General features: G+C 33.4%; 1 protein-coding gene across 2 annotated transcripts in view; it reads right to left on the bottom strand.

Moving 5' to 3' along the window:
• LOC140441451 (synaptic vesicle 2-related protein) overlaps positions 1–14724 on the bottom strand; it is a 61252-nt gene that overhangs the window by 19076 nt on the left and 27452 nt on the right. For both annotated transcript variants that reach the window (XM_072532186.1, XM_072532187.1), the window contains 2 exons: positions 6725–6939; positions 3930–4117 (listed from right to left, as the gene is read on the bottom strand). In XM_072532186.1, the coding sequence (XP_072388287.1) occupies positions 3930–4117; positions 6725–6939 (403 nt within the window). The remainder of the gene's footprint in view (positions 1–3929; positions 4118–6724; positions 6940–14724) is intronic.

Genomic DNA, 14724 nt, shown 5'->3' with positions numbered 1-14724 from the left:
AGAAGGGTTCAGAATAGAAGTGAACAAGTCCATTTTTTGTCATTAACGAGTTAATAACGCTATAACATGCACCAATTAGTTAACTTTTCTGTGTAATAATAAACCAAATCCTAGTTTTGATTATATCAACTAAACAGTAGCAAATTCTGGTGTTTACTGACAGATTCGTATTTTCTGTCAGAATACTACTGAACCAAGTCCAGGTAGTATTTGTTTACTGTGTACAGGTCTGTGTTGATGTGCTTTAAACCTTTAGTTATAGCTTTTGACAGTTTTTTGTTTGTTGGCTAGTTGTATAATGCGATGAATATTTCATCTGGATCGGGTGAAGTGTGGTCGCTAGGCGAATTTGATACAGGTAAATACAATGTTGTTATAGTTTATTTTAGGATTGCTGCTCAAAGTGTTTGATATTGGTTAAAACGTGTATCACAGCCTGACCTAGTGCAGTAAACATATAATTTCATATATTTTTTAGAGGGTGATACTTCATCTGACTATAACAAGACTGTTCTGTCGGCCAACTTGAAATGGAGGCGTCCGCCTACGAGTTTTCTAACCGAAAACATTTCTCATGATTTGACTCAACCCAGTACATCAAGAGAGAAAGGTATTTAAATCCCTAAACTATTGTTTCAATAAGTTTTTAACTAGGATTAAAACCTAAAAAAGAATATTTTAGTGCTTGATAACAGCGCATGAATAAATTGGTTCTAGTGCAAGATATTTACGAACAAAAAGTTTTGTCTATTTGTTTCTCTTGACTGTCTTATAGAGAGAGTTTGTATGGGAAAATACGTTTTACAATTTAATTTGTTTTAAGGTGGTGGAGCTCCAGATGGCATCGTACCTGTCTCGGATGCTGCTAACAGCAACGTCATTCCTCCCCCTGTCCAGATTGGGAAAATACAGAGATTTTCCGAGGAAGAAAGTACCTGAGGAACTTTTAAAACTGGAAAGTTAACAAAAGAAAGTTGAATCGTAACAGCGGTAAAGAGTACTCATCTCGCAGTAATAAGGTAAGGCCAGCAAAGATATTTCCCTCTGAGTATGACTGTAAATGCCCCAAAAACTGCCTCGAAAAGTTCTCTTCTGAAGATACATTGAAATCATTTTTTAATTCATTTTGGAAACTGGCAAATTACTCAAAACACAACTGTTTTTGCAGGGCTTACTAAGACCTACTTTCTTACCATCTTACAAATAAGTTGGGAAAGATTATACAGATGTTTAAATAAAACAGAAGTTACTGCCGTAATTGACGCAAGAGAAAAAGTAGCGTTGCATAAAATTGACTACCCAGATGTTGTTGAACATATAAAGTCATTTTCCTGCTACCAAAGCTACCATACAAGAAAGGACAATGAGAGCAAAAGATACTAAGTCCAGATTTGAATATTAAAAAATGTATGATTTATACAAAGAGAAATGTTAATGTGAGAACAGAAATCCTGTGACAGAAAAATATTAATACCAAATCTTCAGCCAAAAATTAACTTGCACTTTAAACCTCCTTCAACTTGTTGCGGCAACTATGACAAGTTATTTAAAAAAATCCGTGCTGAAATTGATGAGAAAAAGACAGCCGACTTAAAGATAGAAAGAGAACTGCACTTAAGGCGAGCAGGCAGAACAAGCGCGGGCAGAACTGCCCGTGCAGTTGAGGATGCCGAGGAAGCCTCGCAGGATAATTATGTTTGCACATTTGACCTTCAAAAGACATTGCCTTTTCCCAAACTCAATAGCCTACTATAAAAGAAATCTTTATATCTACAACTTTGGCATTCATTGTTTTAATAACAACACTGCCTATATGCACGTCTGGGATGAGAGTCTGAGAGAAGGGATTCTGAATATCTAGTTTTATGCCTTAGGAAATATTTGTATGAATATGCCAGGACATTCAAATACGTTGTTATGATTTCTGATTCACGAACTGGGTAAAATAGGAATATAAAAACTAGCCTTACTCTACTGAAAATTATTCAAGACCCTCTATTGGACGTGGAAACAATTTATTTAAAATTTATAATAGCAGGCTACTCATTCCTTCCCAATGATACTGAGTTGTTGAATGTTCCTCAGTTCGAAGTTGTAAAACTACAACGAGTTTTTGAGCACAAAATTCCTCGAAGATTCAATCACAACCAGGAAAAAGGACACTAAAGGTAGACAAATCAATTGGCAAGATACGGTGGTTTAGGTTTAAAAAAGGAGCACCTTTCCAAATAAAAATAATTGAATCTTTCAGTGAAATTTCTAGTTTCCGAACCTTGGACATCTCGAAAAAGACAAGTAAAACATAACCTGGAAGACCCGTGGAAGTGCAAACATTGTCGACTGTACAGCAGGATCAGTTTTACCTAACAAAACGACAAATGAATTAAAAAAAGGAGGACATATTGTCTCTGCTACCTTACATACTCCCTATTCATCATGGATACTTCAGAAACCTTCCAGGGAATCAGCCAACTCGTCAAATCCAGGACAACTAAGCGACTGAAGGAAATGATACCGACGGCGATGATTCGTTTTTATGTCAATTAACTTTTTTCTTTCACTTACGAAGTGATATTTTGTTTTAATATTTCTAATATGATCTCTAAGTAGATGTAAAAATACAGTGTATTAACAACACTTGGAGTTGGTTCATTATCTTCCTAAAATTCTTCAGAATACATTTGAAGTCATTTGCATTTTTTGGGGTTATCACTTCAAATTTGACCAATAAAAGCAATGTAAATGTCTAAGGTACTCCACGACCTTCTTAAATTGAATATATACTTTAAAAAATGTTAATGGGTAATTTTGTTATGAAGCTTAAATCTTTTTAGCTCAAATGTAGATAAAATGGACTTGGTTCATTTTTATTCTGAACCCTCTATATAACTGTTTGTATGTGACAATAAAATTGTTGTTTTTACTATTCTCTGTACGATTTCATCATATTGTTTCGCCTTTTAAACCTTCCTTAGATTTCAACAAATATTTCAAAATCAAAATTAGCCAAATCGATCAAGTCGTAAATATAAAAAAGTTATAAAATGACGTTTGTTAAACGTCAAGTGTATTCGCTCCGTGCGTGACTGATGCGACACCTACCGCCTTCATCTGACAGTTTTGGACCTCCCAATTTTAGGTTAAACATATGTTAAATACACACGAAATTGACAATTATTAATAATTAGATTTTTCACTTTATGCACAAAATAAATGTAGTATTTAAAACTTAATTTCTAAAGATTCATCATAATTTATCTTTTCAACTCCAAGCGGAAAAGAAAGGGAAAATTCTAGTACTGGCAAATCAAGTTTTTCATGTGGAAGAGCATATTATTAAAAACAATAATAGTAAAAGTTATGATATAAAAGCTAAAGTCATCAGGCAGGCTGCAGTTAGCTTGAAGCCTTATGAAATATCACTTAAGGTAAATTATTTAAATGTTTCCTATTTCAATTGCATAAAAATGAAATTATATGATATTTACTTTTTCATAATCATATTAATAGCACGAATCCATCGTTTACTTTTGCTATTATTAACACAATTAAATACGCAACATGTATTTGCACCCATTTTTGATAAAAATTATGCGTAAAAAGATAGGTACAATTTTGTCATATTTCGCCGCTACGCACGCTGGCATCGTTTCAAGGTACCCCTACCATGGTTACGCACGGAGCGAAACATATATTGTGTATATTAATGCATACCGAAAAGTTACTGCACGTTTCTCCATATTTCGCGTCACGCTAAATATTATTTCGGGCCCGTGCAAAAACATCATACAGAGCGATAAGAAGTATTCACCAAAAAAAAAAAAGAAAAGTAAAGCCATTTGCCTGTTTGTATTTTATATCGTGGAACCATTTTAATTGTACTAATATGCACTTGTTTACTAGTCAAGATCAATATCTATTTTTCTTACCTGGAAATTCTGCCAAAGTGGTCCACAATAGATCCATATAATCAGTGGTTTGCAGTTCTCTGCATTCTGCAGCGCAAGTATCTACTGACTGAGCCGGCCTTGTTCGAGCAGAACACAAGCTTGCCGACGTTTCGAATAACTCCGTCGTCATCAGAACAAGACCGTAATAACAAAAAGCACAGGCCATCCTAAAAAATTTGTCACATCTTAGTCACAGTTTTCTTTAAGACATTTTCTTAGAGGAAACTGACGAACGAAGTTTAGTCTGCTTGGACAGAGAAACACAGTTTTAAATTAAAATTTTGTCTACCTTTATTACCCATTAAAGGGTTTCTCTAATGAACCATAATCTATAATAAAAATGAATCGCCGAAATGTTTTCGGACATCATTTTAGAACGACTAAACCAAATTAGATAATTATTTTTTTGTTGTGTTTGTTATTAACAGGAAAAGGTTCGTGTAAAAAATAATTTTCAAAAAATTGCATGGAAAGACCCTAAAAACAGTTTTTCTGCCATTTTAAATCGCAATATAACTAATAGATGTCGCCATACTATGACTAACAAAGAAAGATAGGATTAACAAAATAAATATCATTAAAATAAAATAAAATAGAATTAAATAGAGTAAAATGAAACAAAATAAAATAAATACAATTTAAAAATAAAATAAAATAAATAAGAATAAAATAGAATAAAGTAGAATTAAATAGAGTATAATAAAACAAAATAAAATAAATAAATTTTTAAAAATAAAATAAAATAGAATAAAAGTAGATTAAAATAGAATAGTATAGAATAAAATGGAATAAAGTAGAATAAAATAGAGTCAAGTAAAATAAAATAAAATAGAGCAATTAGAACAAAATAGAATAAACTACAATTAAAATAAAAAAAAATAAATTAGTTTAAAATAGAGCAAAAGAAAATAAAACAAAATAAAATGAAATTACATGAAACGAAATGAAACGAAACGAAATGAACTAGAATAAAATAAATTAAAACAAAATGGAATAAATAAGAATAAAGTAGTATAAAATAAAAAAAAAATAGAATAAATGATACATTCTTTGATTTTAAGGTGGTACGAAGTTCGGCAGGCCAGCTAGTTTAAAATAAAAAAAACATCGAACTAAACGATGAACAACACAAATCTAAAATTGATGTGAAAGTCAATTACTATATGAAACGGTAAGAGGTCCATTCGCGGAAGCCCGACCATACAGCTACTTTCAGACCAGCCGTAATAAGCTCCGGAGCGCTCCATTCCACTTACCAACAACTTTAACACCAGGGCAACTAAAAAGAAGATAATTTTCTTTTTCTATATATTCAATGTACACTGCTACATCAACCTTGGTGTTTTTCCTTTACAAAGATATTGGATACCGGCGCTAGCCAAGAAACAGCGTGTCATATAAAGCATGTTACGTTATAGAAAATTAGAAAAAATTTAGATAAAACGTTATAATGGAATAATTTCCTTGACAGACCCATTGGTCAGAGAAGAAGAGGAAGATCCAGTACAAGGTTCCTTGGTAACATTGATGAAGACATGAGAAATATAGTAATACGTGCTTGGCGGAGAAAGGCGATGGATAGGACGACTGGAGAAAAATTCTTGAGGAGGCTAGGACCCACTCAGGGTTGAAAAAGCCAGAATGATAATAGTGAAATATATATAAAAATATATGTTCGAGATTTTGTCCTACACACTTTCAAAGGTACGGTGATAGGGAGGTATATGGACTTTCTTTGACTTACAAGGTCCCCAGACCTTACCCCTAAGGACATATTTTTGTCTTCTTCTTCTGCATGTGCCATCTCCTCTAAGAGAGCAACCATCATGGCAATTTTCACTTTCGATACCGCTGCTCTAAAGAGGTCAGCAGAAGTGCAGTTAAACCTAGCTCTCAAATTGTTTAACCAGGAGATGCGTCTTCTTCCGCGACTCCTTCTACCCTGTATTCTTCCTTGTATTATTAATTGCAGCAAGTTATAACGCTCCCCCTCATGACATGTCCAAGATATTGCAGTTTTCTGACTTTAATTGTATTTAAATCTCTTTATCTTGTCCCATTCTTCTCAACACCTCGACATTCGTGACTCTATCCACCCAACTTATTCTTAATATCCTTCTGTAGGCCCATAACTCGAAGGCTTCTAATCTGTCCGAAACATCTTTCTTTAATGTCCAAGCCTCCAACCAATATAATAATACGGAGAACACGTAGCATCTCAGAAGTCTTATCTTTAAAGAAATTGAAATGTCCCTGCTGCAGAGTACTTTTTTCAGTTTGTTGAAAGAATTTCTTGCCTGTCCTATTCTTGCCTTAATCTCTTCTGTGTACTCATTATTTTCGTTAATTATTGTATCTTTTTGTGGGACTATTTAAAAGTTCTTAAGAGCTTATTTCGAAATGTTGAACATCGAGAGAGAGAGAGAGAGAGAGAGAGAGAGAGAGAAAGAGAGAAATAACGGAAGAATGTAAAGCTATTACATCCTATGTAATTAGAAATTTCATTAATAAACTCAATCGAAGACAATCGCCCGTTTAGAAAAGGACGGTGGATACATACAAGTTGTGTTGTAAATGATATTAGTTTATTAGGTATTATGTATGTATGTTGTAATTGATCTAACATGTCTCTATTCATCTGATGTCGAAATTAAAGTACAAGGGCTTACTTGGGAATCCACATAATATCCATCAGAAACGAATATCAGCTATAAATAATAACGCAATAACGCTAAAATTACTATATCTATAAATATAAAAATGTAGTCACTTACCAAATAAACCACAATAAGAGCGATGTCTTCCTCAAAGAAGGTACCAGTAAATCTTTAAACCTTCCCCTATGCAAAGAAGAGGTGAAGGAATCATCAACGACTAATCTACCCAGCAGCATGGGTTTGCCGTTATCTTTTGCTATCTTTTCCAACGTTTCTAAGGCTTTGTCAGTTTGGCCACTGGCGACGTGATACCTTGCAGATTCTGGTAACCACTAAATATACAAGTCAATATTAAAATGACTGAGAGATATAATGAGATTTATATAAATATAAATTAAATAAATTGTAATATTGATTTTGGTTATGGAATATGGTTCGTCTCAGACCCTTCTTTCAGTCGTGTTGTGTTAGGCATGTCAAGCAAAACAAAGATTTGTTTTAAATTCTTAAAAATATCACAGGCTGAAAAAAGGGAGAATATATGAATATCTAGACATACAATTTTTTTGTATATATATCTGGTACACGTATTATAAAGAAATGTGACATTGAATAAAAGCAGCGAAAAAAACCATACTATATTAGCTATTTATTTTTTCAAAATACGTGAAATATTATCTCCGGTTTCCCTTCTAGATGAAATATTGATTAGATAATGTTTTCTTAACGTTTGATAGCACGCTAAAAGGGTTAAAATGCTAATCAGGTTAAATCATGTGCATAAAACTTCCAATTATTACATTGATGTAACTATATGTTGTACAACATTATGGGACTCTACAAACTATTTGTTAAAAACTACAACGGTATTACCATAACCGATTTTTATATAGGTAAGTATGTAATAATAAATTCGAGACACTTCTGGGCATTTATGCGAGTCCGGTTTCATAGTTAGAGAATATTCAAGACATATCGACCGTCTTCGATAATATCTGGGTGATACCGAAGTTGTAGGTCACTGGTTTCGTGACAATAAATTATAATAAAAACTTAACATAACCCGGAGAGTTTAAAAATTTAATTACTTCTGAAGTAATTCTGTAATTGTACCGACTGAAGATTTCTGTCACATAAATGTGAGATATGAGGAGCAGAAGAGGACACGAGGACAGAGTCGCAAATTTGCTTGTACGATTAGGGAAATCAACAATCAAACAACATTAAACTGATATTAAGGTTGATCTGCACCCTATATTAATTTGTTTCTGATCCTAGAGATGGCTCTACTGCAGCATGCTGCCGTGGTAAATTTTTTAACTTGATTGCAGATTTCTACATGATGATTCTGTAATATTTTCAAACCCTAACATAAATTACAGTTTTCTATCGATATATCCATTGGCTGAGTTGCCAAGTTGTGTAGATAGTAATTTTATCAAATACGCTTTACCATTTAATGCTGATAACTTTATTACTATAGTAGACCAAATAAACGAAGATATCTATTACATCTTTATGTATAATATTTTACTGCTCTGCTGTATTCATACAGTGAATTTATTAACAAACATTTTAATGGTTTTTGTTAAATTTTTTGTGACGTATAATGTAGTTTTACCAAAATAATCAAAGTTACTCCTTTGCAGGAACATACTGTTATTAGAAAAATAAGGTTCCATACACATATATCATTGAAAAATGATTCATGGTATCTAAACACTGTCATCAACAAAGAAATTATGTAGATACTTAGGCGGCGATATCTGTGAATATCGCATTACCATAAATTCATACTTTTCATCATATATTACTTTTTTGTTGATAGTTAAAAATTAAATGATTTGGTATTATTTAATATCTTAGTGGGAATTACATTTAGGTAAATGGTCAATCGTCAAAAATGTTGTTTAAAACATGCGAACATGTCTTCCTTTTGGTCAGTTTATTATTAGTTTCAGGTTTGTTATCTTCCTAATTAGTGCGTCTTGTTCTCTTCTTTGTATGTGTCCAAACCATCTCAGTCTTTGTGCATTAATAAATTTTACTATGTCTTCCCATTCGGTTATATTTCTATTTCTTACTTCATGCTGCATTAGTCTTCTATATTCTCCTTGTTTTGTCTTTATTGGGCCGTGTTTTCTCATAATTTTTCTTAGTTTTTCTTCATCTTTTTTCGTAAGACACATTACTTCCGCTCCGTATGATATCACCGGTCTAATTGCTGCTCTATATATTTTTGTATTTGTTTTTTTTTGTCTGTAGTGGGTGATATTTCCAAAACACCCCGTTCTTCCCCTTCCTTGTATGCGTGGTAGTATGTGTTGGATGTATGATTTGGGGTGGCTCATGCGGTATTTAGTTAGCATTGTTCTATTTGGTCTATTCAGTTCTTCAGTTTTCGTATTCGACCATTTTATAACGCCAAACCAGCAGCTTGACATCTCTTATTGAAACTATTTCTACGATTGTAAAATGTCTGTTTGGCGTTATTAAACTTTGCGACTTGTCCCATAAATTGTTCTGCTCTATTGCTAGTTTTACGCAATATTCTTGTTTACGACATTCATAACATCCATAGACATGATTGATCACATTCAAAAGATAAGCCTTAAGATTTTCAACAGAAGGATTTTCTTTTTTGCATATATGGAGATTAGTTTTCCACAGAACTCTTCAATAAAATTTATACGAGCGCTTGATAATAATTTTTTATTACTAGCAGATTCTTTAGCCATTTTATGAAAATGTTTGGTAATATTTTTTGTTAAATGATTGGCTCATTCAATTTTTCTTATTTTACGGCAATAAGGAACCTTTTCAAAAAATTTTGAGTGGACGCTGGAATCACCATTACCAATGAAGGTTGTATATTGAAGATTGTGGATGCTTTCACTTTTTAAAAAACCTTAAATAAGTATATCAGTATCCATTGCAGGTTATGATCCAGTCCAATTTTTGTAACATATATGAGTAGGTTTTATAGTTTGTTTTCGTTTATTAATATTACATATACCACAATACTTAATGCGAGTTCCTATAGAAATTGGTTTTTTGTATGACCTCCAATAGTGCATGCTATGCCGGATTTTGACGTGTATTTACGTCTATACGAACGGTGACTCCATCCACCATCAACAACCACTGCACATTGACCAATTCCTCCTGGTGTCACGTTTTGTGTTTCTAAAGCTTTCCGGTATTCTTCCTCCCCTGCTGCTTGAATCGTATCAGTTAAACATTGCTGCCACGTGTCTCCCAGTTCTTGCTGGTATTTATTAAATGTGTGAAAACCCATTGGCGGAACATTCAACACTGATAACATTCCTCTACTGAATGATGTCCTTTTCCAATAGCCAAAGTACCCCACGTCGCTAGAAGATTCACATTGTGTGTGTACCCTATTGGTATGAATCGATTTTTCATTCCACATTCAGCACACTTGCAAACGAATTGAAAATTTAAACCCATCGCTACTTCCTTGTCAAATGCCAAGTATCCAGTTTTTTACATGGCATTCATGACTCTCTAAGGATCTCACTTCGGCTATAAAGTGGCTGATATCGACTATTCTTCTTCCAGAAAGATTATTTAGTTTATTATCGTACGCACCCGGTACTCGTACTACTTCAATTTGCAAAACTTCTGCATTGAAATATAATGTTGGGGTTGTCTGACCACTGAATGATGCAACGGGTTCTCTAAAAAATGTGAAGAATATAAAACTAAAACAGTCTCAAAAAGCTTGCTTAACACTGCCGAAATGTTAAATTATTGCAACATCTCAAACAATAGAGCTCACAAGTAAGAATTATTGTTTTATAATAACGGATATCATATTCGACGGATTCGACGAACTATTGCCGCACCTTTTAATATACAATATATACACATATGCACTTTAATATATATATATATATATATATATATATATATATATATATATATTGTTATGATTGTTTATTTTAAGTTCAAACTTAGTTTATTGAGCCAATAAAAAAGAATTATAACTTATTTGTTATCAAAAGTAAAATAATCCTTATATTACCTGTGTTCGATGGATTCAAAAGATTTTCTAGTTGTCTTTTATCGGGATAGAGAAAAAAAGGATAAGAATACAAATATATTATATTACAAAGATTTACGTTTCTTTATTTTATATGAACGAATAAAACAATTATTAAATTCTGTCGTTATCTTATCAATCAGCATACAAGAAAATAAATCAAATTATTATGATAATAAGATTATAAAGCTACATACATTTATATTACGTGAAAAACCAATTTTACTTAAAATTTTCTTTACTTGAAAAAAAGAAACCACAAAACTTTAAACTTTTGATTAGCCTAACAAAAACTCAGTTCTTAAATTTGAATGCTAATGACCATGATGTTGAAACGATCCTTCACAGATATAAAATTCAATTGTACAAACACTTACAGCTTATTTTCTTCTTGAGTTGTATGTTGGAAAATACCCAGAAAAGTCCAGTCTCCTCAACGATGTGATCTCTCCTCTTTGGCACCTCGGCTCTTTCTTAACGTCTCTGCAAACCTCCTGCAGACTACACAAAAAACACCTGATTCACTTCTCCAAACTCAGCTATTTATTTATGACACCAGGACCTCCTTTTGTCAACTTGATGCCGTAAGAATACTTTCACATATACTTTATAAAATGCCCACGGTAGATACAAGGACCTCCTTTAATCTACTTGTTATCTCCTTCTTCAAACTATTCACTTCTTTTCGTTACGCCGGTATCCAAACTCACGAACCACACCCTATCTTGAGACAAACGACTGTTTCCTTTCGATGACCAAAATATGACTAACTTCTCCTCTCTCATGATCGACTCACAAATTCCCATTTAAAAAAGACCGTCCAATCAAAAGCTCAAATTGTGTTTACCATGATTTTGGAAAAGCCTAATTTCGGTTTCAGAGAAAAACTAAATAGCTTACTTTAAAATTGGTTTTTTCAATACATCATTTATACATATTTCAAAAGATTAGAATATGGTCATTTAATACTCGACTATACAAACAATGAAAAGATTAACTTACAGGTAAAATGTCTTCTAATTCTAAACAAAGGTTTTTTGATAATTTTGTTTGAAACGGAAAAAGGTCGTTTGCCAAACAAATTTCTATTCTTATCTACACTAAATCTTATCTTAAATTACTATATACAATTTGTTTCTATTGATATCTTAAAATTTTATTCCGATGGATATTTTTATTTATTTTTCTTTGGTTGGGAAAGAAAAAGTATGACAAATCCCCGCCTTTGCATATGATAAAAATTAATGAATTATTTAGGGATTTTTCTCTATGCAAAAACAATAAAGAATAGTCTTCCAACATTTTTTTAATTTCTTCTTTCACCTGTTGTCGATATTTATATGGGATCGGGTACGTCTTCGATTGAAAGTTTCCCAAGTTTTTAACCTCAAAAAAATGTTGGTGCTGTTTTGCCACTCTGTTTCCTCATTTATTAAAGTTTCGTGTTCTTTTAACATCAGACTCACCTCATTTTCTTTTTCTTCTCCACATATCAATTTTCTTTCTTTTTCCTCAGATTCTTGACACATATTTATCGCACATTTTTCCTCCTCTTTTTCATCAATCTCTTCCTTAAATACCACTGTTTCAATCATATCCTTTTCATTTTCCTTTGTTGACACTATTTCTTTTTCTTCTTCGGGGCTTATCCCTTCTTTTGAGGAATCTCCGGTAGTGACTTCCTTTATCCTTTTCTTAAATTTTCTTCCTTTTCTTCTTTGTTCTCGCTTCGTTGCCAAATTCATTTCCACTGTTTGTTCTTGTTCCGAATTATCAATTTTCTTTTTCTCATGTTCATTTTCCTGACTGTCCTGTTCTTCTTCTTTTTCCTCTGTGATTTTCATCGTGTTATTTTTGAAATCTATCACCACATGTTTTTCTGCCAATTCATCCACTCCTACGATCATATCATGCGACATATTTGGCATCACAACACATTGTAGTGCAAAAAATTTCTTATCCAATCGTACTTTCACTCGTATTCCCTCATTTATCGTTGCCAATGTTCGTTTATTTGCACCCACCAAATTTACCCGTGGTATTTTGTAGATCAAATTCGTTAAATTAACTTCCTCTATTAGTTTTCTGTTGATCAGTGTCATTTCCGATCCAGTATCAATCATAATTTTAATCAGTGTCTCGGTAATCGGTAATCGGTGTCAGGTCGCTGGTTAAATGATAATCGATAAATAATAATAACGAAAAAAATGAAATAATTTGTTTGTAAGTAAATTAGCGAAAAATAGCAAATGTTCGTAAATAGATATGTAAAATAAAATGCAATTCAAATAACAATTGGCAGATTTAATATCTTATTGTCAATTCTATATGAGATTCACTTACCTTTTGTCTGTGGTTGGGCCTCGCTCGGAATCTAAGGTCTGAGGGTAAAAATGGGATGCACACCCGATGCTGGCTTGCTTGCGTCTCTTCACGATGAGAGGTTCTTGTAGAGTGGCCGATCATACGAAACAAAATATGTATGTACGCGAATCCATTGGGGTGGTTCTTCTGTTCTTAGGACCTCCGTGAATAGCCGTAAATTAAGCTTAAAGTGGCATTTTAAATTTTCTACACAAAGAATGGGTACGTTTCCTTAAGGACTCTGACGTGTTTGGGTTGATAAATGTTTCCCAAAAACATGTTGTTTTCAGACAAGTGAATTCTCAGAACTTGACAATAATTAATCAGCCAATTTGAGTTCGAGAATTTAAAGGATGAACTAAAGCCATATTATACTTAGCTAATATACTATGATTGAATAAAAGATTTAAAACTAAATAAGGTCATATTCTGAATATTAAAAATAAAATATTTAAATCAGTCTTGATACTTTTCCAAACATTCTCCGCCCCAAAACGAATGTTTTTAAAAACAACTACGATGATAAGGACAAAAAACAAACACTTAACTATTACTATAATAACAATATAAATGAAGAGAAATATAGTTGTTAACAAATAGGTAGTGGACAGATCTTGACCACCGGACGTTGTAGGATGCCATCTGAAGCTGTCCTCAGACTAACAACGCGTACAATACCGTCGGTGCCGTAATGCAACTCAATGATTCTGGCCAATTGCCAGCGAAGAGGAGGCTGTTGTTCATTTTTTATGAGGACTAGAGAACCTTTAATGAGAGATGGGGTTGGACTATGCCATTTAGATCGCTCTTGAAGAGAATGAATATACTCTTTAGACCATCTTTTCCAAAAGTCCCCTCTTATCCTTTGGATTAACTGCCAACGATTCAGACGGTTAATCTTTAAAGCGCTTAGATCTGGATCGGGAATTGAATCCACTAAGGGTTCAAAAACTAAAAAATGACCAGGAGTCAGTGCCTGCAAGTCATTAGGGTCAGAGCTTGCTGCACACAAAGGACGGGAGTTAAGAACTGCCTCGATTTGAGTCATAAGAGTATAGAACTCTTCATAAGTCAAAATTTGTGTACCCAAAACACGATACATATGGTTCTTGAATGATTTGACCCCAGCCTCGGCTAACCCATTAAAATGAGGGGCACCGGGTGGATTAAAATCCCAGGTAATAGAAAGAGTCTCAGCAGCAGATTGAGCTAGTTTAATGATTTCGTTGCTGGCTCCCTTAAAATTGGTACCTTGATCACTCCTAATGGTTAGGCACTTACCGCGTCGAGATACAAATCTACGAAAGGCAGCCAAAAAGGACTCAGAACTAAGATTTGAAGTTACTTCCAGATGAATGGCCTTTGTACTCGTACACACGAATACACAAACATATCCTTTATATGTTTTTGCACCTCTATGTTTGGACATTAATAACGAGAATGGTCCTGCAAAATCCACACAAACAGACAGGAAAGCACGTAACGGAGTAACTCGGACAGTTGGCAAGTTTGCCATAAAGGGGTTGTAAGATTTAGGTCGGCATCTAAAACAACGAATGCACTTCGACAAACAGCGATGAATGGCACTTTTCGGAGACAGAATCCAAAAACGTTGAAGCAATAAATAATGCATAGCCTTTAAACCAGGGTGCAGATGCGTTTGATGAGTCCATTCGATGATTAAATC

The sequence above is a fragment of the Diabrotica undecimpunctata genome, chromosome 5, assembly GCF_040954645.1.
Source record: "Diabrotica undecimpunctata isolate CICGRU chromosome 5, icDiaUnde3, whole genome shotgun sequence".
Lineage (NCBI taxonomy): Eukaryota > Metazoa > Arthropoda > Insecta > Coleoptera > Chrysomelidae > Diabrotica > Diabrotica undecimpunctata.
This window is presented reverse-complemented; position numbering and strand designations above follow the sequence as displayed.